Below are 24,769 nucleotides of genomic sequence, written 5' to 3'. Positions count from 1 at the left end.
GGTTCTGCAAATACAGACATGAAGTTCATCTAAAGCCGCTGACAAGATGACGGAACAATCCGTCATTAGATAATAAATTCATTTGTATTAAAAAAAAAAAAGTTTAATAAAAAAGTTCTTTATTTTTTTGAATATTAAAACTAATCTAATCTAATTTGATCTGAATCTAATGTAATCTAATCTAATCCTGCTGCACTACTGTAGAGTTGCTCACACACACACACACACACACACACACACACACACACACACACACACACACACACACACACACACACACACACACACACACTCTCTCTCTCTCTCTCTCTCTCTCTCTCTCTCAAGGAATTCAGCTGGCACCACACAGATTAGATTGACGCACACCACCAGAGAGATGGCATCGAGTGGTGTCGGTTAACCAGCAGGATTTCTTTAACTGCTCTTGTGGATGATGCAATCCGAGAAGTCAACTTTTTTTTCTTCACTAGTGCATGCACTCATACTCACACACTCGGTTACTCAAAACATTGCCTGATTCATTACAAGTCGACTCTCGAATCCTAAACTGTTGTTATTATTATGCAATATTATGCCTAATGATGATTCTTATTCGTGTAGAGTAGATGCCATAATTCAGAAACCCGGCCATGAGAAAATTCTTTCTTTGCTGTAAAAGAATGGAAGGATGGTCTTACTTTTTACTGGCCTCACACACATCCACGATGTTGGAGAAAAGGTGGTGGTGGTCCGTCTTGGTCATGGTGTCCCTGAGCTCCGGCGAGTCCTTGAACAGCCGCACGAGGATCATGAGGCTGTGCAGGTAGCTGTGTTCTGACGAGATCACTTCGAATATCGCCTGAGAGACGCACAACAGATTTAAGACTGATGATTTGTGTCTGAAAACACAAAGTTAACCCTATAATATTTCACCCTCTGACACCAGAGACTCCTTCCCTTAAACGAATGACTAAGTGGGACAAAATACTGTAGATCTAAACACTGCTAAACACTACAATCACACACGTCTCTTTTCTGAGCTAAAACATAAACAAAGCGCTACTTAAATAGTTATGCTATTACCGTTACCATAGCAACAGTAACGAAGCAGAACGAGCGCATTAATATAACACTGTGACTTATTTTACAATGGGAAAAGACTGTGAAAGTTGCTGCTGTTAATAAATACTTTAATTTTAAATAAAATTATTTAACACCGTTTGACCAATCAGAACAGAGAACCCAGCAACACTCTTGACACACTCCAGAGCTTCTGGTTATCACATTACTAAGTTTCTCCAGTATGACTCAGACACACTGAAGGTGTTTTAATCCGATCAGAGTCAGGTCTTGGCATTGGATTTGTTCGACTCCACCCTTCCAGTGAAGTTCTGCGTTTAGAGGACATCACTTGGGAGTGTTTGGTAATGAATTAAATACCAGTTAACTAGCAAAATATATTCTCAGAAATGCTGATAGCTCTGAAGAGAAAAGCCGAGTACAGATAATGCCCTTGGCGAAAATGCTGCAATATTTAATAACGCAGTGTTTGGCAAAGATACAGACCTCAGTGTGCCTGGATGTGTGGAGGTCGATCCTATCCTCAATAGGGCTATATTAGGATGTGCTTATTAGTCAGCTGGACATGCAGTTTATTTATCAGCCCTCATGTTTACACTAAGTATGATTTATGAGTTTAATACACATATCTGTAATGCACAGTGGTTACTAAGTAGACGCTGGATAAACAGTGCTGATAACAATGAGTGCACAACACACACACACACACACACACACACACACACACACACACACACACACACACACACACACACATGCTCTTATACACAAACACAAACACATGTACACACACATCACAATATAAACACACACACGCACATGTGCACACAGACACAGACACACACACACACACACACACACACACACACACACACACACACACACACACACACACATACACACAATACATTCTTGTATCAGGTTGGTCTTAAGAGCTCGCCAACAAAAACCAGCTGTTCAAAGTGGTATGTTCCAAAGCACTCAGAGAAAGAGGGGGGTGGATGAAGAGAGAGAAGAACAAAGGTAGAAAGCTATAAAAAGGAAGAACAGAAGCACATTACCTCTTGCCTTTTGCGTTCCTCTTGGCTCAGTCGTTCACAAACTCCACTTTTTGTAACCTGGAAGAGACCAGAGCAAACAGGATGAAGCACTGCACTATGATTAGCCAAGGATTAGATTTGAGTTCCAACAGTCAGATGTCTAATCTTAGCTAGCTTGTTAGCACTTGGCTGTAATTACATGATGCAGTAGTTAGTCAAATATTAACCAGCCTGTTAGTTAGCTTGCCTACATCTTTACACAGCATAATATTTAACCAAACTCTAGCTAGCTTGTCAGCAAACCTGTATAATTACTGTATACACAGTATACACAGCAGCCTAATATTATCTAGCTTGTCTTAGCGATCTGAACACAACTTGATTGTTAGCCTCTGCTAACTAATCTTAGCTTAATATGTTTGGCGTGCAGCTACGTAAAAATACATTTTTCATTAAATGACATTCCTGTGGTTTGCCTTGAAGCCAAACTACTGTCCTAGATGCTGTGACACTTAGCTAGCTATGCTAATAGCTGCTGCAGTCCATTACTGCTCTGCTGTGCTGGCTAGCTTGGCTAATCTTGCTAAATCATTACAGGCCATTTTATTCAATTCCCAGATGTGAGAGATTTTCTGAGGGATAGACGTGAGAAGGAGGGAATTCTCATAAAAGCAGTAAATAATACAGCTCACGGGAAAACTAAAGGAGGACAATAGAATCGGATATCGGCTAGCTGTAACAAAGACACCCCTCACACACCTGGTCTGAGCATGCTCACAGAGCTTTAGTGATTTATTTTTTTTTTTTTTTAGATATATGTATATAAATAAGTAAAGAAATAAGCCTCGTACCAGCTTTTTGTTTAGGAGCTGATGTTGTATGTTATAGTTTAGCACCGAATATATTGTTCCGTACCGAATGTGTGTGTGTGTAGGTGAGGATACTCAAATAACCCATAATGGTATTTGTATGTGAACAGATTGCAGTTAATTCATTTCCCTGATCAGGTTTCCTCCAGAGAAACTCTAAGCACCTGAGCCACATTCTATTCATTCGTAAACAGGGCAGAAAAACAAGGCTGGAAAGCTTCAGTGCTGGGTGAGGCGTATAAATGAAATGTTGCTGCTGCTTCTGCTGCTTTGTACCCAACAAAAACTTCCCAAATCAGAAGCGCCCAAAACCACGGATCAGATTCTATCTAACGCTGCACAGGAAATCAGGAGTTTGACTCAAATGACCGTGCCACACCCGAGGATAGAGTCTTAAAGGAGTCGTATAATCTGCAAGAACAAAAACTCTGTTCAAGAACTGAACCCATCAGTCATATAGATTTCATCTTCAATTACTGGTGTACAGTGTGTCATAACTGCTTCTTAACCAAAAAAATGTAAGTAAACAATCCTTACAATATAACCACTGAAACAAACATTCTTACAATATAACCACATTTTTTTTCTGATAAATAACTGAAGTTTGTTTCTCTCTGAAAATCCAAACGGAAAACAGTGAGACTTGTTAGATGTCTGTAGGCAGGAGCTGAACCTGGGCGTCCATCTAAAAATATCATATAAAGGCTCAATATGGAAAAAAAACTATATATATATATATTATACAAAAATTACTAACTAACTACTATACGTATCTGCTGTATAAAAGCCTTGCTTTGTCTCTATTCCCACAACATCCTTAATAAAACAGAACAGTCAGTCATCCAACAGTCAGTCATGTTTTTCTTATACGCTACTCAGAATTCTTTTCAGCTGTAAGGTCATATTCGGTGACATTACGTCCGACATGCGTGAAAAGCTGCTGTTTGTGATGAGCCAATAAGCCTCCTTAAATTGGTTTCTATTACTAAAGTCATTGTTCAAGTCATATCAGCTGTGATATTTTGTGTCACAGGATGGTTGTGATTAGGCACTAAACTGTGTGGTCACATACATTAAACCTTATAAATGTTTATCCTCTCTGAAGTGCTTAAAGGAAAAAAAAGTGTCTTGTAAATTTTTTTCACATTCAATCAGAACAACACTAACCAATCACAATGGTCTATGAAGTCAAGTATGCGGAAGAGGGCAGAAAAACTTTTACTACATCCAGGACATACACGAAACCATGGATCTTTAGTCACATACACAACAATATACAAATAAACACCTACAAATATCTGTGTTCAACACAGAGGCAACTTACTTCCTACCCAATGTTCATTCATTCATTCATTCATTCATTCATTCATTCATTCATTCATTTTCCACCGCTTATCCGAACTTCTCGGGTGACAGGGAGCCTGTGCCTCCACCCAATGTTAACGAGTGAAAATCAACACTTATGAATGAATAAATTAAATAAATATTATATACATGCCAAATAAATCAAATAAAATGACATAAATCGCAGTTAAAAAAAATTATTATTCTCCAGGTGAGATACGCCACCCAGCATGAGCACTGAAATGAAATGAAAATGGGGTAAAAAATTGGTAACGAAACGCAGGTCATGACATAAACTGGTGAAATCTGATCCTAGCCGGAGCTACAGTAGATAGTTATTTGGGAGTTAAAGGTGAAACCAGATGTGAATAACTGTCGGCTTTTGAATTCTGACAGCTGTCTGGCTTTGGTGCTAGCCCAGAGCATACACATTCTCTCTCTCTCTCTTTCTCTTTCTCTCTCTCTTTCTGTCTCACCTCCTGATCTCATAAACTCACTCTGGATTATATCGTCATAGCGCTACCTAAAGTACCTTCAGTAAACATACAGGACAAACTAAACAGAACAAATGGAGAAAGACAGGATAGGAAATAAAGAGAAGAAGTGACAGGGTTGACAGCACAAGCTCGTCACTAACCGTATCCAAGCAACACGTCTGCAATACCTAAACTTTTGATTGAACTTTAAATGGGTACTGAAAGAGCCAGGAGGCAAATTACACACCGAAGTCAGGTGATGACATCGGGAAGCGTCATCCATTATCGAAATGATATTTTCTCTCCTCTACCACAGGAAACCAGACACTTCTGAGAAACCCAGTGACAGAAACTACGGATCAGGAGTAAAGATAAGGTTACGAGCCCGAGGCTAAAGAAAATCGGTGACGTCATGCATGTCAAATTTAAATTGTCTCCCGGGGCTTTTCCTAGTATCCTTGCTGAAAAGGACAAGTGTATTTTTTCACACAAGACATTTGCCACACTAGACGTCCTAGCATCCATGCTAGCGCCACTTTAATGCAAGTAAGTGATCAATTCACTACCTACGCCCAGTTTTATTAATTTTATAACTCTATATCTTCATATAGTATAATACACACCGGGGATTACACACTCATTCATTCATTCATTTTCTACTGCTTATCTGATTACACCCTCAATTCATTCATTCATTAATTTTCTACCGCTTATCTGAACTTCTCGGGTCACGGGGAGCCTGTGCCTATCTCAGGCGTCATCGGGCATCGAGGCAGGATACACCCTGAACGGAGTGCCAACCCATCACAGTGCACACACACACTCTCATTCACTCACACACTCACACACTCACACACTCCGGAACAATTTTCCAGAGATGCCAAACATGACCATGCATGTCTTTGGCCCGGGGGAGGAAACCGGAGTACCCGGAGGAAACCCCCGAGGCACGGGGAGAACATGCAAACTCCACACACACAAGGCGGAGGTGGGAATCGAACCCCAACCCTGGAGGTGTGAGGCAAACGTGCTAACCACTATGCCACCATGCCCCCCTACCCTCAATTCATCTTTAATTAAAACATTAAAACTACTCGAAGATGAAACGTTGGCTAACATTTAGCTAACAGGCAAATTTTTTGTCAAGCATGCAAACTTCCTGTTTTTATATTAAAAACTATGTTCATCCAATATGTTGCCGAGCAACCAAACATGCAACTGAGAAGCAGGCTGGAGGTTTCTTTGGTTTTATGCGTTTATAGGAATTTGGGCTCGAGTCAGGTGTCTTATTAAAGTAGGAGACTTCACTTCTAGAAACTTCTCTTTCCTCGATTGCTCTGAGTGCCTTAAAAGATTTGAAAGTTCCAGGGAACGGAAACAGACGTAAGGGGCATTTTTATTTGAGAATTATATTCTCTGATTGATTTCCAGGTTATTGAATAAAGGATGAAGAATCAAAGAATCAAAATTTAGAGTGTTATTAGAGGCAAAACCTGTTGTAATAAATTTTAGAGACGTGACACGGGATAAGAGCCGAGGCTTTACAGATTTACAGGCCTCCTCTGCAGGATGGGCTTTAAAAAAAAATTTAACCCGTTTTTCCTTGTGTGTGTCCATGCACGCACACACACACACACACACACACACACACACACACACACACACACACACACACACACACACACACAGATGATTCTTTGATAACTTCTTCCCAGTCCCTCTGTGTCACTGTAATGTTTCCAGAACATTCCGGCCTACAGAGCAGCAGAAGTGGAAAACATCATTAAAGTCTCCCATCGTTCCAGACTAACCCAGATTACATAATTCCACAAACAGAATCTTCATAAAAACTCCAGCCTTCCACATTTTCTGCATTTTTTCCACGGGGTAGAATCTGTCGGAATTCGAGTAAGGAGCTGGAGCCGTGCCCTGACTGGAGCCATTTCCCTGAGGATGTAGTAGCTCTCTGCTTCTCTTTCCCTCCCTTTCTCTTTCTTTAGCCTTTCATTACTCGTCTTTCGCCGTATCGCTAAAATAAGATTTATCTCATTTATATTAGCAACAGAGAATTAGGACTAATTTCATTTTAGCCTTTCTGACAAAAAGGTTGTTTAAAATGCATAAAGAATTATTTCCATCTTCTGATATTCATAAATGTCCTCGCTCTCAGATCATTTAAATGTATTAATCTCTCTCTCTCTCTCTCTCTCTCGCTATCTCTCTCTCTCTGTGCATTTGTGTGTGTCAAAGAATTATTAAAACTTTCTCCATTATGTATTAGGATTTTTGTCTTTTTTGTTTTGCTGTCTCTCTCTCTCTCTCTCTCTCTCTCTCTCTCTCTCTCTCTCTCTCCCTCGATCTGTTAAAATGTATTAATATTTCTGTCGCTCTCACTCTCCATTTCTCTCTCTTTGTCCGTCATCCTCTGTTCTGTATCCTTGCCGTTCTGTCTCTCCATGTGTTCCTCTGTCTCTTTCTGGATATCTGTTTTTATGTTATTGCGTTCCTCTCAATATCTCTCTCTCTCTCTCTCTCTCTCTCTCTCTCTCTCTCTCTCTCTCTCTCTCTCTCTCTCTCTCTTTCTCTCAGGGCGGTTATGATTGGGACTCCCGTGTGACCGGACTGAACCACATTCCTCATAGCCCCAGCATTCCTTAACTCCACCACTATGTTTCTTCTTGCATGGGTATAAGTATTTGCTGAATTATAAACACACATTGATGTGTGTGTGTGTGTGTGTGTGTGTGTGTGTGTGTGTGTGTGTGTGTGTGTGTGTGTGTGTGTGTGTGTGTGTGTGTGTGTGCGTGTGTGTGTGTGTGTGTGCTTGGGAGGGGGGTGGGGTGGGGTGTTGTTGTTTAGGGCAGGATGCCAGTTGCCTTTAGGTGGTGAGCTGGTTGGTGTTGCTTGATGACAGTATTGCAGGATTGCAGTATGAGATGTTGTTTATTAAGTGGCTTCTGGGGTTTGGTGTTAAGGTGTGTATGTAGGTGTGAAGTTCTACTGATATTAAAGTAAACTGAAATCACAGCATGCTTACTCGAGAGTGTTACAAGCATCTAGATCTCCACTGTTGAGAAAAATGATGACGTTCATTTAAAATGGACTCAAGCCCCAGATTTGTAGTGTTTTAAACTACAAATAAAGTGATGCACGACTCCATCCTGGTCAGGGATGAGAGGGAGTCTACAACTGTCCCAGAGGGAATCAGATCCATCAGTGGTAACCCACATGGAGAACATGTAAAACTCCGACCGGACAGACAGAAACCTGAGCTCAGAATCAAGACCATGACCCGTGAGGCGACTAGGTGGCATGATATCTTGACCGCATCACTCACTGATACTCAAAATCTGGTTTCTGGCTTGTGATGAAATGTGTGTGTTCTTCATGTTCATAATAATATGTTAAAAAAAATGTGTCTTTGTTGCATCTCACCACACTGAGCTGACTCCAGGACGTCCGGATAGGTTTGTATTGCACCACGATGCTCTCGTCCGCTTTGGGCTCTCTGGATTCGGCGTCCTCATCCGAGTCGTTGTGCAGAGCCTTCTCCTGGTAGTTCTGATACAGAACTTCGTCTTCTGTAGAAAATAAAGGCACACGGATATACATAACCGATTTTAGCATCCCGAACCATTTGCTCAAGAAGATCCATTGATAGAATCTATTAACGGGGTTGCCAGATTGATTTTTTTCACCCAATAGATATTATTTAAATGCTGCTGTTCTAAAAAAGCAAAGCTCCTGGTGGGACAGTGTGTCATAACAGTAGAGCTATATGATGTGGTGCGCTAGTTTGGGTAAAGGAAATTAAGTGGCTAACAACCTCGATGATGTTTATTATAGAAATGCTGCCAGCAGTGTGAAGTGGCTGTTTGTGGGAAAAGTGTTGATTGCAGGAACAAAAATAAATTGTTGTAAACCTAATTCATGCAGTTCCTATAAAACTTTACATTTACGACCAAATCTTCTCAACGAAAAAATCTACATTAATGCCAATGTCGTCCGTACAGACCCTTCTTTGTTTTGATGATGATGACGTGAAGGTTGTAGCTACTATCTGAACACAAAGTGAGCTGTTTAGACTTTTAATTTTTTCTTTTCACTGACACATGGGTTTAAAACAACTCGATCAAAGCTTGACGTTCATTCTGGGGGAAAAAATAAATCACACTTAGCTGCTGAGAGTTTTTTTTGCCAATTATTTAGTTGTTTTCAATCTTATTTGGTTGCTTGCCAGTATTCCGTTTTAGTAACAACAGGTTTCTTTTTCCAGATCACCAAACAGATAATATCTGGTCAGTGTTGATCCATTTTAAATAATGAATGAGGTAGAAGATAAATACTTACAGAGATATTTTCATATTAAAACAGATTGTCAGTAAACGTAGGTGTTATAAACTAACTAGAAAATAGTTGTTAAATGATGTTACACCGTCTTTTAAGCCAAAAATCACAATCTTCATACAAACAAACAATCGTGAGATGACTATGAAAACACACACATACATGTTCTTATCATTTCCTAGAAATCTATGAACATGAAACCTGATCTTTTCAGTTTCAGTTTGAAATAATTATCATCAACATCTTGGCAGCTATAGAAAGCAAAGGAAATGTCATTACACGGACATAACAATAACATGTTAAATGCTTCTGAACTATTAGTACAAGAACCCCATGCGTATGGCAATGGAGGGGTTAGCTCGATGCTAACAACATACAGAACATCTGTCAAATAGAACTAACTTCTTCATGAAGGATGTAAAAGTTTACTTCAGATTAAATTGGCAGTCTGTTAAATGTTCACCAAACAAGACGTTTCAAGTTTGATAGAGGTTCAGAAACTCACAGGTCAAAGTACAGCAAGATAACTTTAACACAAAAAGATATTCACCACACCCATAAATAAACATGTTGTTGCACTGCCATATCCTTTCCTTTTCAGTGAATTAGCCTTTCTGCTAGCAAAAGATTTCCCCAAACATGTGTTGAATTGTTTACTGTAACTTCGCACTGATTTCTGGTGTCTCCTGCCAGAAATTTGTAAAGCTATGGCTAAGAGATTATGTAGCGGGTCTTACCTTCACTGTCAAATGTTCTCTGGGTCTGTAGTTTCTTCTTCTTTCCACTCTGCAGAAAACATCACCTAGCAATTAACCATTGCTCTGGTCTGTTAAATAACAGTCTTAAAAAGCTAACAGCAAACAAATCCTCACTCAGTCCTTGACAAAAGTTAGCATGAGGTCATTTCAATAATGACAAATAGTTCATATCAGTATTGGTGTGTTCTGTTTCCACCCAACATACTGTACGTATGTTTTTAATTGAGAAGCCTTGAAACACACGAGCGTCTATCGGGGCTTCTAGCTCTGATCACACTGGTTTGTTAGATTCTGAAAGACGGACGTTTAAAGACACGGTCCATTTCTACCTGCTCGTATATCCTTTCAACTCTTCGACCTCGGTGACCCCTTTATACACCCTTTGTCCCTTGCATGTGTCTAAGCTCATTTAAGGACGTTGGCGCTCTAAAAACAATGACATCCTTCATTTCTGTAGTGAGCCCGCTCATAATTTTGAAATACTGCAATGGCAGCTGTTTCATAACATCATTCGCCGTTCAATACCTCATATTTATTGTTTCTGTTACTTGTATTAGCAGTATTTAGGGACATGATTATCTAGCGTGGGTAATGGAAGTGTTCTGTTATCTTTATTGATAAGAAAATCAGACAGGGTCTAAAGATCTCAACAAACTGACAGATAAGATCGTCGGCTGATTAGCCGCAACCTGATGTTGGAATATGATTATTAAATGAAATTAAATGATCTATGATACACCTTTTATATTCTAGAAATATTTCTACAGGATATATTTTTGTCATATCGAACCTTTGTGCAACTAATTTAAGTGTATCAGTGTTTGTTGAAGAGATTAGGGTAAAGTCTATGTGTGATGACGTGAAGGACAGTCAGCTGGGTGCCAGTACAGAAAAATCATGTAGGTTGCTGTGTTACACTCTGTATAATGACCATAAAACGGAACATAGACATGCCTCAGCTTGTTGTGGAACACTCCAATAAAATATTAACAAAGCCATAATTAGAGTCTAATTATAAAGCAAAACACAGGTTCATATTTCCATTAAGTAGCAACTGTCTAACGGTTACGTGTTCTGAGCCTGATAACAAAGTGTTCTGTTACAGATGTACTTCTGGTCATATGACAGTATATTGTTGAAAAGATTTATGCTTTGGATTACGCTGGATTTTTTGCAGCTTATGTTAAGCACATGAACTTTTCACTTTGTCGGCATGTTACAGTATGTGCAAACATACATTCAGCCTTCAAAAAATACCTGTTTTATCATGGGATACAAGTCAGAATTTGAGGTTTGTACCATCCAAGGTGTACTCTTTGATGGTTCTCCTGATAGTTTAAAGTTTGTATCTTGCTAAAAAGATGCAGATTTTCTCTGACACCATGCACAAGGTTCTCTACTCACCTTGCTTTTGGTGGGTCGTGGACTTCTGGGTCCTTCTTTCACCTCCCGAACTTCTTTTAGTAGGTTAGAAGGGACTTTCAGTTCTACACCACTGACCACAGCCCGGCGGTATGATGTAGACCTCAGGCCCCTCCTGAACAGCCCTGGAGCATCCTCACCATCCGCCTCTTCAACATTCTTGCTACTGGAGAAGAAAGAGCCACTCTCCACCATGCTGCGGGCACGGAGGGAACGTGTGGATGGGTCTGTCAGCCCCCCAGACTGGCTAGTTTTGCCTGGCCGTCTTTCAGATGCCAGGTTATGAGGAATGAGCTGTTGGGTGCCCATCTTTATTGCAACAGGGCTGTGTGTACTAAGGACCATGCTGGGCAGGGGTGACTTGCCTTCTGACCCTGGAGAAGAACTTGAGGACTGGCATAAAACTGGAGATACTGTGCTGCTTTCGGATGGAGATGGAGATTGAGGGGTAAAGGGCTCAGATGGTGTGCTGGGAACAGAGGATGAGGAAGAAGAGCAAGAAGAAAGGGAGCGAGTGCTAGATATGGAGCTCTGAGATGAAGAATTTCGAAGAGCAACAGGAGAAGAATGCTGCTGAGAGGTATTCTGGGAGGGAGAGCTTGATTTCTGTGGGGTTCGTTTATCTGGGGAGGAATCCGCAAAAACAATCTGCTCTCTCTGGGAGATGAGGGTAAATGGGTTGGACAGACGCTTTAGAGGATCACGATCTCTTTTAACATCCTTTTTGTTCAAGCCATTTGAGTTTTTTTTAGATAGGGTGGTTTTAGGCACCTGGTTACTGTCCACAGATTCATTATTATTCTCTGATCTGAACCTAGCCAAAGAAAAGCGACCACTGGATAGATGCCCAATGCTAATGCTCCTAACAACACGAGTTTTATGGGCAGGTTTGTTCAAAACATGTTTGACCACCATGGTTCCTGGTGGAGTTGTGATCTTCTCTGCAGGTTGTGTAAGGGTGATAGAGCACTTGTCCTCCACAGGGAAATCTGCCATAAGCACACCGTCAATCTGATAACTCAGAGGTCTTGATTTGAGCTTCTGGTTGCCGTTCAAGACCTGGTCCGTGGCACGCTTTTTCCACAGAGGAGCGATGATGTTGCTGTTGCTGTTGGAAAGATCGACCTCGTTGCCAAAATCCATAGTAGGGTCACTGCGCAAACATTGCGGTCTGAAGCGAAACCGAGACACGATTCATTTATAAGCAGCAAACCGCAGTTTCCTGTTACTTTCTCTTATCACTTATTAACTAGATGGAGCTCTCTGGAGCAAAGGGTTGGACAAGTCATGGTAAATAAATATTCATGAGTGAAAGACAGTCTATAGCACTCAAAAATAACAGAAATAAATATGCCAAACTGCACTACTCGCGTTGCTAGGGTTGTAGCTAGGGTTGTTGTTAAAGGGAACATGTGTATACTTAATAAGTATCTTTTAACTTTAACAGTAATTTAGCCTAACTGGAGCTTAAAGACCCTGATGTATTTTTCTAAGAGGATAAAGAGGACAGTTTAAATCTTTCTCTTTTTTGGTTGATGTATTAAAACAAACTAGGCTGCATTAACCAAATACCTGACAACTGTTTCTAACCTCCACACTTCTGAAGTTCTCAGCAGTTACTGTTTAACCAGGTGACAGGACAAATGGGCAGACTGAAACCCGCACTAAACCAATACACTGAGAAAGTTACAAACATAGAAATAAAGGTTGCAAATCATATTTGTACTTGTACCTGGAGGTGCATGAAGAAAGCGTTCATCTTTTTCTTTCAAGTGAAGCTTAATGTGTTTTGGTGACTATTTCACTTTAGAATAAAGCAAAATCAGCAATAATTAAGGTCTAATTAAGAGGTTTTAGAGGTGAAAGATACACCATAAAGCTTGTTCCCTAGTGCACAGTATTACTCTGTTATTCTAGGAGAAATGTTACTCCAATAACAAACCAGATACAAACATATGAACTTTACCTTTGCGTGCAGTCAGTTTTTAAAGCCCAGTTCAGCTCCTCCGTGTCTAAGTGCTGCTGAAGCTTTAAAAGCTAAAGGCAAATTATTATTCGCAGTTCAACAGAGTCCACTGTGTTTAGTCCACATCCTCGCGCGCTGCTCTACGAGGAGCCCCGTGCATCCGAGCGCGACCTGCGACCGGAGCTGAATGACGGAGTTTTTGGCACGAGCGCGAAAGATTGTCCGACGGTTCGAGTGACGTCATGCACACGCCCATCTTTCAGTGTCCTGCTTAACACTTTCCTTTTACAACGTCTTCTTCTTGTTGTTTTCTTCTTCTTTCTATTTTCTTTCCTTTAGACACAGAGGGCTGTTTTTATCTGTTATATCTGTTGTGAGAAAAAATACCTTTTCGATAAAGGAAGAACCCCCCCCCCAAAAAAAAAATAAAAAAAAAAAAAAAACGCATTCGTCTTAAAATAAAGTTTTTTGGTTTTTTTAAGCAATTACAAATCTTTTTTTTGTTCTGCTATTGGGCTTTTCTGCTATTGGGCTATTTTTTTTAGCTTTGCTTTACAGTTCATAATACAACACTCGTCATGTATTTAAACACACACACACACACACACACACACACACACACACACACACACACACACACACACACACACAATAATGCATTAGATGTGAAAAATGATAAGAATGATACTTTATTGACCATTTTGTGCTACTTCAGTTAGTATTTCAGTGGCTTCCTCTCACTTCCCAAAACATGACAGTAAGTTCAAGTTGTATGAAGAAAAGATTTAACAGTCTCCACAGCTTCATTGCGCCAAAGTGAGTGTGCATTACATATTTAGTCCACTAGGTGGCAGCAAATCTCTTGTCAGGTTTGATCTTCTGCAATGTTTTACTCCTTCTGCAGGTGGAAATGTTTATCTACACTGTTCGATATGATGGGTTTAGGGTTCTGAGCTGCAAACTTGGAACCATCTGAGATGATGAAATACTCTGTTTTAAGGTTCAGAAAGAGACACAAACCAAAAAACCTTTCAGGTTTGAGGACTTGCACAGCAATGTGCCACTTTATACACTATTTACACACCATACTGCACCTGGTATATATTCAGTCCTTAAGTGTTTCATGGACATTTCACATGATATTTAATATGAAAATACATTTTAATTTACATTTCATTTGTATAGCACTTTTAACAATGAACATTGTCACAAAGCAGCTTTACAGAAATATATAGATATATAAATTCAGAAACTACAAATGTATATATTTCTAAGTATAAAACAAGATATGCAGCTTAATATTTTAGATTTCCTTATTAAAGTATATCATCATTCTAATTTATCGTCATATCACAGAAAAACAAGATAGAACTAAGGACTGTGTTTACTTCCTGCTTCTCTCTGCTCGATTCTGATTAGATCTTCCAAAAAGGTCCTGCGTGATTCCATGGAAACGGATTAATCCATTCTGTAAGAATGGGTGATCATTTTGCCTTTCTAGTTATAGTCTATACGTACAGACTTGAATTCATTTATAAGAAAACAAGTATCACATGAATGTTTTATTTGTTTGAAAAGTATATTTCGTTGTAACTACAAGGATTATTTATCAGTCCCGGTCACTCTGACGCGTCGCTGTAACCTCACAGAAAATAGTGTAACTGCGCAGCTTGACCACAAGGTGGAGCCAAAACTCTGTTTAAGCAACGGTGATCAGGAAATAAACATTTTTATTTTAAAATATATTTTTTTAATTATCCTAATGATCAAACAAACCAAACAAAAAGTTGAACTAATTAAACTGTAAATAGTAAAAAAAAAAAAAAAAAAAACAGTTTTATACATAACACATGGATTCAGACAGTGTTTACTGTCTTTTTTTTCTGCTACAATTAGAGAAGAGCTAAAAATCCACAAACACTGACAAACATTTACGGCATTTGGCAGACACTCTTATCCAGCGCGACTTACGTTTATCTCATTTATACAACTGAGCAATTGAGGGTTAAGGGCCTTGCTCAGTGTCCAAGGAGTGACAGCTTGGTGGGATTTTAACTCACAACCTTCCAATCAGTAGTCCAACACCTTAACCACTAAGCTACCAAGTCCCACAAACAACACAACATACCAGAATAAATACATGCTTTGCTACATTAAAAACAAAAAACACAAGCACATTAAACATCACATTAGCGTGCAGCCACACGGGCCCTTGGGTATGCAATTTAGCCAGGAAAGTTTCTTTTTGTCTAAGATGGCAGCCACCAAACGTTCACTACCATTACTAAAGAACTGGATGTGGCTTAAGGCAGATGTTTATAGAAAACATGGACTTCTTAGCAACATTAGCTTCATCAGTGTTGAATTAAAAGTTCTGTGGATGATGATTCTATATTAAACTTCAATAAACTGTCTTGGGGGTGGGGGTGGGGTGTGTGTGTGTGTGGGGGGGGGGGTAACCAGTTCAACTGATTCCATTCCACACCATTGTTCATTGAAAAGCAATCGCAGACCAACATGCTGAAGAGGATCAAAAACGAGGCTTAATAAGAACAACAAGGTTAAAATTGATCGAAGATTAATATTGTATTATCTTATTATTATTATTATTTTTATTAACTTATTATTGTTATTATTGTTTTTTTTTTTTGTAAGTTTCAAGAAATAATGACCAAGTCTTTATATTTTTGAAATGATTTTATCATTTCACTTGTCTTTTTTTCTTTATTGTTCATTTAGCCTGATTAGTTTTGTTTCCATGGCAGACTTTGTTGTTGTTTTTGGTTACTTGTATGTTTGTGGTTTTCGCCTTAGTGTCAATAACGTATGACTCAGAATTTTTTTTAAATTCAAGAGTCTTTCTGTTTTTTTTTAGTTTTAGTTTTCGTCTTCTTTATTTATTTATTGTTTGTTAGTTTATTTTTTTTGTATTTGTTTTCATGTTTATATCAACAAGTAATGACCCCTGGTGCTTTTACCTTTGAAAAATAGAAAGGCATTCTTACTTTTTATTTTAATTTACTTTCTTCAGTTTTTCTTTGCTTGTTTGTAGTCTTCATGTTAGTTTTATTGACTGATTTCTCATTTCAGAAAAAGAACAACAATTAATTTCGGAACAATCTTTGTCTTTTCCGTTTAATTTGATTTGATTTCATGTGCAGTTATTAGAATGTAGGGTTGTCGGTGTCTTCTTTATTAAAAAAAGTACATTTTGAAATCTTTTCCCTTTTACGTTTGAATTTTGAATATTTAGATTTCAGATGCAACCTGATTATTTTTTGTAGATTTCATTTACATTTGTTTATTTTATCTTTTTGATTTATTAGCTTTTTTGTGGTTTTGAGAGCTTTGAGATGTTCTTTCTTTCTTTCTTTCTTTCTTTCTTTCTTTCTTTCTTTCTTTTGTTAGTTAGTTAGTTAGTTAGTTACTTAGTTACTTAGTTATTTCCATTATTTCTTCACTAGCTGTAAAATCTCATCCATCCCAAAACCCACACACTCTTCCTCCATCCCTCAGGTTGTTCTGTAAACCTGGTCCAATCCCCTGTGTGCTCAGTGAAGCGTTACACTTTTCTCAGGACTGGAGTGGTTCTGTCTGACATGCAGGGACTGTAGAAACAGCTCAGTGATTTTGGCTGCTGAAGTGCGAGCCAAGCAGGACGCCGTGAAAGTGGCGGTGAGTCATCGTGCATTAAGACGAGGTCTGAGAGTGCGCTCTCTCGTGTTACTGCTCAGAACATCTCGCTGTTAAAACCTGCGTGGGCAGAGCGTCTGTGTGAGTGGATGCAAATAAGTCGGCGAAGTTCAGTCCTCTGGATCTGCCTCCAAACCCCATCAGGATACAGAGGATTGTTGTGGATAATTACAGCTGATGCTCCCCCAAGAGAGCCGTCTGAATCATATCTGAATCATATTTCTCTCTAATCATCACCAGCACGCATATTACAACATGAAGCAATGCAGTGAAATTGTCTTCAAATTCAAACAACCAGGGATCAGCTTCCTATAAAAACTTATTACAGCATGCACCTGGCACACACACACACACACACACACACACACACACACACACACACACACACACACACTGACTCATTCATCTACATCTTTTTTTATGGCCCTCATGGTTGTTATAGAAACAGATTTGAAAAAGACCAAAAGTGGCCACCTGAATGGAAAGTATGTTACTCTGAGACACCTGCTCTGTTCCTGAAGAGAGGAAGTGATGTTCTTTAGAAATATGTTTTTTTGAGTATGAGAAATGTTAGGTTTCTTGAGCTATCATTTTTTAAGCATTTTCCTCAAAGATGCACAAGCGCATGTTCCTCTGACACCTTCTTCAGACATGTGTTCCTCTGACATGATACTCAAACAAATGTTCCTCTGATATATTTCCCAGAGATGTTTCTTTGACCAATGTTCCTCAGATACACGAGTCTTACATGATCTTCAGACATGTTACTCAGACACATGCTCTTCTGAAATGTTCTTCAGACACATGTTCCTCAAACATGATATTCAGATACATGACCCTCAGACATCCTCTTCCTTAGACAAGTTCCACAGACACGCTCTTCAGATATAGGTTCTTCAGACATATGACTGAAGAATATTCCCAGACAAATATTCCTGTCTGATGCTCCTCAAACACATGTTCTTCAGACACCCATTCCTCAGCGATCTTTTCTTCAGTCTGATATTCCTCAGAAAGCTGTTCCTCAAAGACATGCTCCAATTTCCCAGAAACATGTTCCATTTGATACCTTTTGCTCAGACATGTATTCCTCACACCGCCCTTCCTTAGACGTATTTTCCACAGACCCACATTCCACAGACCCACATTCCACAGACACACATTCCTCTGAGACAGGGCCTTCAAATAGGTACCTCAGAGACATGTCGTTCAGAGACCTGCCTCAAGGACACCTGTTCCTTCAGATGTTCTTCAGCCACATATTGCTTGGCTACAGGTTCCTCCTCAGAGACATGAGTGATGCTCCTCAAAGACACCAGTTCCCACAGAGACCTCCGAAGACACCTTTTGTTAATTTTATCAACATGGATTGAAATATAAAGAGTGTCTAGGATTTCTATCCTGGCCTTCAGACACTACATTAAAGGAAACGGTTGTGCATTAGGACGTATCTGTGATTCTTCTCTCTGAAAGCTTCTTCTTTACACACTCTCCGATTCTTCAAAGCACACTGGAAGAATCGATACGTCCTTAATGACGGAGGAATCGGATTGATTTCCAGGTCACACACTAAAGGACACAGGAAGGAGAAGAACCAGAGAAGTGTGAAAAAAACAGGAAGTTGAAAACAGAAAGAAGGAAACAGATAACGGTTAATCCGGAAACTACACACAGCCAACTGATCACAAGGCGCTCGATTGTTTTTGAGAAGAGAAGAGAAGAGAAGAGAAGAGAAGAGAAGAGAAGAGAAGAGAAGAGAAGAGAAGAGAAGAGATTATTAACAGTAAACAGAGAATAAATCTGGACTGAGATTTTCTGCTCATGTTAAAACCCTAAGAGTTGTAGTCAGGTGTCTAAATATCTTTAGTCCTTTAGCACAACTATACCTTCCAGGTGAAGAGTGAAGATATTTTCAGTCACATGTATCACATGAACACTTCAGTGACGTTCCCCTGAGTGTCCCAGGTCTCAGAACAGCATTACATCCTGTACATTACAACCATCCCAGATCAACACACTCCAGTGAAGATGGATGTCCTGCTGCTTTCTCATTTCTGCAGAGTGTCTCCTGTGACCCTGCATATAATTCTCACCTCCTTTCAGCAACCATAACACACACACACACACACACACACACACACACACACACACACACACACACACACACACACACACACACACACACACACACACACACACACACACACATCAGCATTCACTAATGAAATGTCATAATCAAACTCAAACACAACTATTTCCAGCTTAGTTTGAAATCCAGCCTCCTTGCAACCAAACACAGGGTGTGAACTACAGGGGGCGCCGTTTTACCTTTTACTCTATCTTCAATGACACAGAGAACAATCACTGGGATAGGAATTGTGAATAAATTGAATTATACAGGATTAAGCTTCAACTTTGCAGTGTAAGGAAGGAAATATTCACAGCATCTACTTTTATAGAACTAATAAACATAATAGACACAGTGTCACGTTACTGTTATATTAAACAGTTATAACATCACATAAAGAGTTTTATCCTCTTATAATACAGCAATTAACCTGTTCGTTCCTCAGAAGCTCTTGGTTGATTTATTCCACTGGACTATAAACTGAAGTAGAAAGGACATTATTGACATTGACCTTATTTCTGTCCAGTGTCTCTAAATGAGGATGAGGTTCCCTTCTGTGTCTGGTTCCTCTCAAGGTTTCTTCCTCGTATCATCTCAGGGAGGTTTTCCTCACCACTGTCACCTCAGACTTATACCTGAGATAAATATGAACTTAATTTTAAATTTAAAAAACTTAAATAAAAAAAAATAAAATAAACTATAAAGCTACATTGAGGCAATGTTCGTTATTAAAATTTCTATACAGATATCTGTACACAGTAACACTGTGGCGCTTGATATCAGTTCCAATAAGTAAGGTCTTAATGTTTAATTATTCCTGCAGTAGGTCGTAAAACAGAATAAAGTACTGTGATAAACTGTAAGCTCTCATAGAGTACAGTAATGCTTTATATATTACTATATGTTTTATTGTATATTATACACACACACACACACACACACACACACACACACACACACACACACACACACACACACACACACACACACACACACACACAAGCATCATGCAGTGTCAAAATTTTGATGTTAAGGTCCTCACCAGGATAGCAAGACAAAGACAAAGACAAGTGTGTGTGTGTGTGTGTGTGTGTGTGTGTGTGTGTGTGTGTGTGTGTGTGTGTGTGTGTGTGTGTGTGTGTGTGTGTGTGTGTGACAGACCTAAAGCCTGCTGCACAGCATTTATTTTAAGCTCTTAAAAACTCCATTATAAGGCTCTTCATCTTTTGCTTTATATCAGGGCAGAGTTTTCACTCCCCGTCACACGTCACAGCTCAGTGACTCCATCTTTCACTGCCTCACACACACACACACACACACACACACACACACACACACACACACACACACACACACAGAGAGAGAAATAATAGTCTATGGAGTTGTTCATCCCTCCCCTTCCATTGTTTCTATCCTCTGTTGCTCAGACTGGTGTAATCAGTCTACTGCTGTGAGCGAAGTATCTGCATCGCCTTTAGACTGTTAACTTTAGATCAGATCAGTTCATACAGAGAGAGAGAGAGAGAGAGAGAGAGAGAGAGAGAGAGAGAGAGAGAGAGAGAGAGAGAGAGAGAGAGAGAGAGAGAGAGAGAGAGAGAGAGAGAGAGAGAGACATGCATTTACATACACGGACAATTTATTGTATATAAAAACAGATTTAGTTTTAAGAACAACTGAAACCTGCAAATTTCCTAATAAAAACAGTATTTAAAAAAAAAGATGTTTTATTAAGCAAGAAAAGTTTTGACATTGTGGATCTGTGACAAAAAAAAAGGAAAAAAATTATGCTTTTTTTTAAATAAATTTACATTTTAAATTTAAAATATAATAAATATAAAATTTTTATATACCTTTTTTTTCTCCAGAATTTATATAAAATGCCTAAATGTCCTCTGATGACATGTTAATGGGTGTATTATTTAACTGGTTTTTGGTGCCTCTGAACATTTTTTCAGAATAGCATCATGCCGTTTTGTAAGAAATCATCTCAGATTCTTTTCTTTTTCTCTATTCTTTCCCTCCAGAGACTTTCGCAGATTCACTCGCTTGTTTCTGTAGATTACACCAGACAGCCTCGGTTAAATTAATTCCTTTACAATTTCCCCACATTATCTCCACTCATTAAAGGGTCTTACAGTGTTCAGTGATATTAACATCTGCACAGACTGACTCCTGAGTGTTTGTCCATAAGGTTAACCTTCAACCACTAAAATTCAGTGTAAGGTTATGAACAGAGGGAAAAACACCGGTCTCAGAGTCCTGACTGTAAAAATGTTTGAGTGTTTAGAGAATGCTTTAGACAGAGAGTTTAAAGGATAAAATTCCTCCATAGTTCCTCCTTTAGGAAGCTCTAACATTATGAACCCGTTATTAAAAGAGTTCTCTGAAGCAGCACTGATGCCGTCCCGGGAGACAAGCCTTAAGAGAAAGAGACAGACAGACAGACAAAGTAAGTAAACACTGAAACAGACTCGTATCCATCGGCGATAAAGATAATCTTCGGGAAGATGAGGACGAGGATGAGACGAGGCGAGATGAGATGGCTTAATAGAAGATGCGAGACAAGAGAGAAAAGTAGGACATACTGTAGATAGTAGAGGATAAAAAAATCCTCTCTCACATCTTATTTCTCTGTTCTGTCTCAGAAAGCCGTGTTGTGTCTAGATAGAGTTCATCCTCAGGGACTTCCTGTCTGTCTCACGCTGCGTTGAGCCCCTGCAGGCACCCCATTCAGAGAGCCTGAACTAATTACACATCACCTCCTCTGTTAATTGACAACTAAATGAAATTGTCTAATAGCACAGCTCAACCTTAACCACACACACACACACACACACACACACACACACACACACACACACACACACACACTTACCTTATACAGAAAGACAGTCTTGTGAAGTCTTGTGCAAAACAGCAATCCACTGAAATGTGAGACAGCATGTGCAAAGAGCAAAAACAGTGTGCATTACAGCATGTAAAGTGTTTGATATGATGGTGCTGTTGACATGGATGCAAATAGGAAGTGTGTGTGTATTTGGTTCTGGGTAATTACTGTCCATACAGTTGATAGTGCATGTGTGTGTTGTGCTTGGTACAGTTCAGTGCAGTTATTGAGGAGTCTGATGGCTTGTGGAAAGGAACTGTTACATGGTCTGGTCGTGAGGGCCTGAATGCTTCAGTACCTTTTTTTCAGATGGCAGGAGGGTAAAGAGTGTGTGTGAGGGGTGTGTGGGGTCATCCACAATGCTGGTGGCCTTGCGGATGCAGCGTGTTGTGTAAATGTCCATGATAGAAAGAAGGGGGGGGGCTTTTTTCAGTCTTCGTAAGAAGTATAGATGCTGCTGGGCTTTCTTGGTGATGGAGCTGGTGTTGAGTGACCAGGTGAAGTTCTCCGCTAGATGAACAGAAAGAAATTATTTCTCTTGACGATCTCTACAGGACATTATTCATAACAACTCTCTCAGATGTTTATAGCAGTTTATAATCACACCATCCAGTGTCACCCAGATTAGGATGAGGTTCACTTTTGAGTCCGGTTCCTCTAAAGGTTTCTTCCTCTTCCATCTAAGGGAGTTTTTCCTCACCACAGTCGCCTCAGTCACCTCAGGCTTGTTCATCAAAGATAAATACAAACACATTTAAATATAAGTCTAAAATTAATCTTGAACTTTTTGTTATTTTTTTTATTTCCCCGTAAAGCTACTTCGAGACAATGTCCATTATTAAAAGTGCTACACAAATAAAATACAATTGAATTGAATTCTTCATTAGTCTGTGATTTGTACATGACTGAACTCATCTTAAATTCATATTTAAGTAAGTATTAGTTCAGCTAATAGTGCATGGTTTATTCTTGTTTATTTCTTGTTTATTCTTATTCTTACAGCTACATGTATGTATAAACTGGTTGGTTCCAGGTCATGACAATTATAACATATAAACAGTTGTTCCTTCCCCATCCTTCCATTTTGTCTCCTGAAGTCAATAAAACAAGAAAATAGAAAAAGCTAAATCCTTCCTGTGTCAGAAAAGACCTGACTTTTACAAAGCTCTGACACCGGAGACTCCTTCCATCAGCATTATATAAACTTGTCTAAAACCTGTCTTGTTACAGAAAACGTCGCCATATCAACAGTTACACACTTCAAATCGCTGATGATTTTGAGGAGCGTCTGCTACACGAGTCCATGTGTTAGAATTAATAACAACTTTGAACGAGAATATTCATCCTAATCTGTCGGGTCGCTGTGCCGTGCACGGCACGGAAGTCAAAGTGACCACTAGGGGATGACCCAGAAACAAGCTTCAATTCAACTTTAAAGCATCAAATCCTCCAAAAACACGAAAAAACCTATTTACCTATTAAAGTTTATACTCTCAATATTTTTTTAAGCCCACACACAAAACACAATATGATTCACAGCCTTCATACAATTAGAAAAAAATTTTGGACAAAACTGACCTAGGTGGCGCTAGACCGGTTTTTCCCTTACCTTTAGACGCGTCTCTTTCTTCACTGGGGTAATATATTCCAAAACAAATAATCCACAAAAATCCACACAGGTCCAAGGAATTGAAATCTGTAAGCCTTTTAATCCAAAACGCTCTGGTCGCGCCGCAAATATTCCGTTAGTGTTCTGAAAACTGGAAACAGAAGTGCGCCATCATCTCGTTTTGCCGCTCTAACTTCTCATTGGGATATTCAAAAATTCAAAGTCTACGTCATATTTATAGCCCAGGTCCTAACGAATCAAATAAGCCCTCATTTGAGCCAATCGGTGCTTGTATGGCAGAGATAGATGGCTGAGAAGCCAATGGTGGCATGACCTCATTTTTGGGAACCCGCATTTGACTGACAATTACTCCTTCCAATAGCAATGAAATGGGCCGGGACCTATACAGCTGTTTAGCCAATAAGCAGATGATTCCAGCGCTATGCGGCATGCCGTATGTTCTTTGCCTGTGTCTGCGTGAACTGGATGCGCAAAAGAATTCTTGCGTAATCCCTGACCTTTTGTCCCTCTCACAGCTCAGGGTGTCAAGTTACAGGCCTGTTTTCACACCAGAGTGATAGAGAGAGAGTCTCTGCTTGTTTATGGCTTGTCAGACTGAGCCTGCAGCCTTTTATTTCAAAGTTATACAGTAAACAAGTACACAAAAACGCTGCACCAGACGACCAGGGCCGTAGAAAAATATTTTTATTGAAGCCATTTTTGGGTCTTTTGACTTGAATTTTTTTTGGTGAAAGCCAAGACATGTGGCTATGACTCTCTAAGATTAATCAGTTTATCAGGTAAACAACCCAGGCGGAAATGAAAACCTTCCATTCTAGCCCCTGTAACTTTGTGCCAGTAAGGCCTAGAATCAATCTAGTATCAATCTAGAATGAAACTAGTTTCTGAAACTAGAGAATCTCTTCTTTCCAATGAGACCAGGCTCACCCCTGTGTGTCAAAGTATGTGGGAGCTGTACCACTTTTTGTTGGGTAGGTCATGTAGGCAAAAAACCTGCAAAAGGGGGGGCGATGCATACAGTGCTGGGGTATAAAAATACACGGATATCTGGGGAGAATTAAAGGGTGAGGCGTTTGTAAACAATCCATGGAGAAAAGCGTGCAGGGGCGAAACCTCAGGCAAACACAGGACAATTAATCAAATGCAAGAG

General features: G+C 39.5%; 1 protein-coding gene and 1 long non-coding RNA gene across 2 annotated transcripts in view; both read right to left on the bottom strand.

The window, feature by feature from the left end:
* LOC113652441 (rho guanine nucleotide exchange factor 26) overlaps positions 1-13,484 on the bottom strand; it is a 41,766-nt gene extending 28,282 nt beyond the window's left edge. The window contains exons 1-6 of the mRNA XM_027161497.2: positions 13,282-13,484; positions 11,298-12,486; positions 9,873-9,921; positions 8,224-8,369; positions 2,121-2,177; positions 678-838 (exon numbers count right to left, since the gene is read on the bottom strand). Of these exons, the coding sequence (XP_027017298.1) occupies positions 678-838; positions 2,121-2,177; positions 8,224-8,369; positions 9,873-9,921; positions 11,298-12,458 (1,574 nt within the window). The 5' untranslated portion in view covers positions 12,459-12,486; positions 13,282-13,484. The remainder of the gene's footprint in view (positions 1-677; positions 839-2,120; positions 2,178-8,223; positions 8,370-9,872; positions 9,922-11,297; positions 12,487-13,281) is intronic.
* Positions 13,485-13,973: 489 nt separating this feature from the next.
* Positions 13,974-19,837, bottom strand: LOC113652369. The gene is made up of 3 exons (XR_007144625.1): positions 19,614-19,837; positions 18,861-19,070; positions 13,974-18,543 (listed from the first exon to the last, which is right to left on the bottom strand). It is a non-coding gene; the product is annotated as an uncharacterized LOC113652369 (long non-coding RNA).
* Positions 19,838-24,769: the final 4,932 nt, after the last annotated feature.

This window comes from Tachysurus fulvidraco, chromosome 13 (genome assembly GCF_022655615.1).
Source record: "Tachysurus fulvidraco isolate hzauxx_2018 chromosome 13, HZAU_PFXX_2.0, whole genome shotgun sequence".
Classification (NCBI taxonomy): domain Eukaryota; kingdom Metazoa; phylum Chordata; class Actinopteri; order Siluriformes; family Bagridae; genus Tachysurus; species Tachysurus fulvidraco.
The sequence above is the reverse complement of the archived record's forward strand: the minus strand, read 5'-3'. Positions and strand labels throughout refer to the sequence as shown.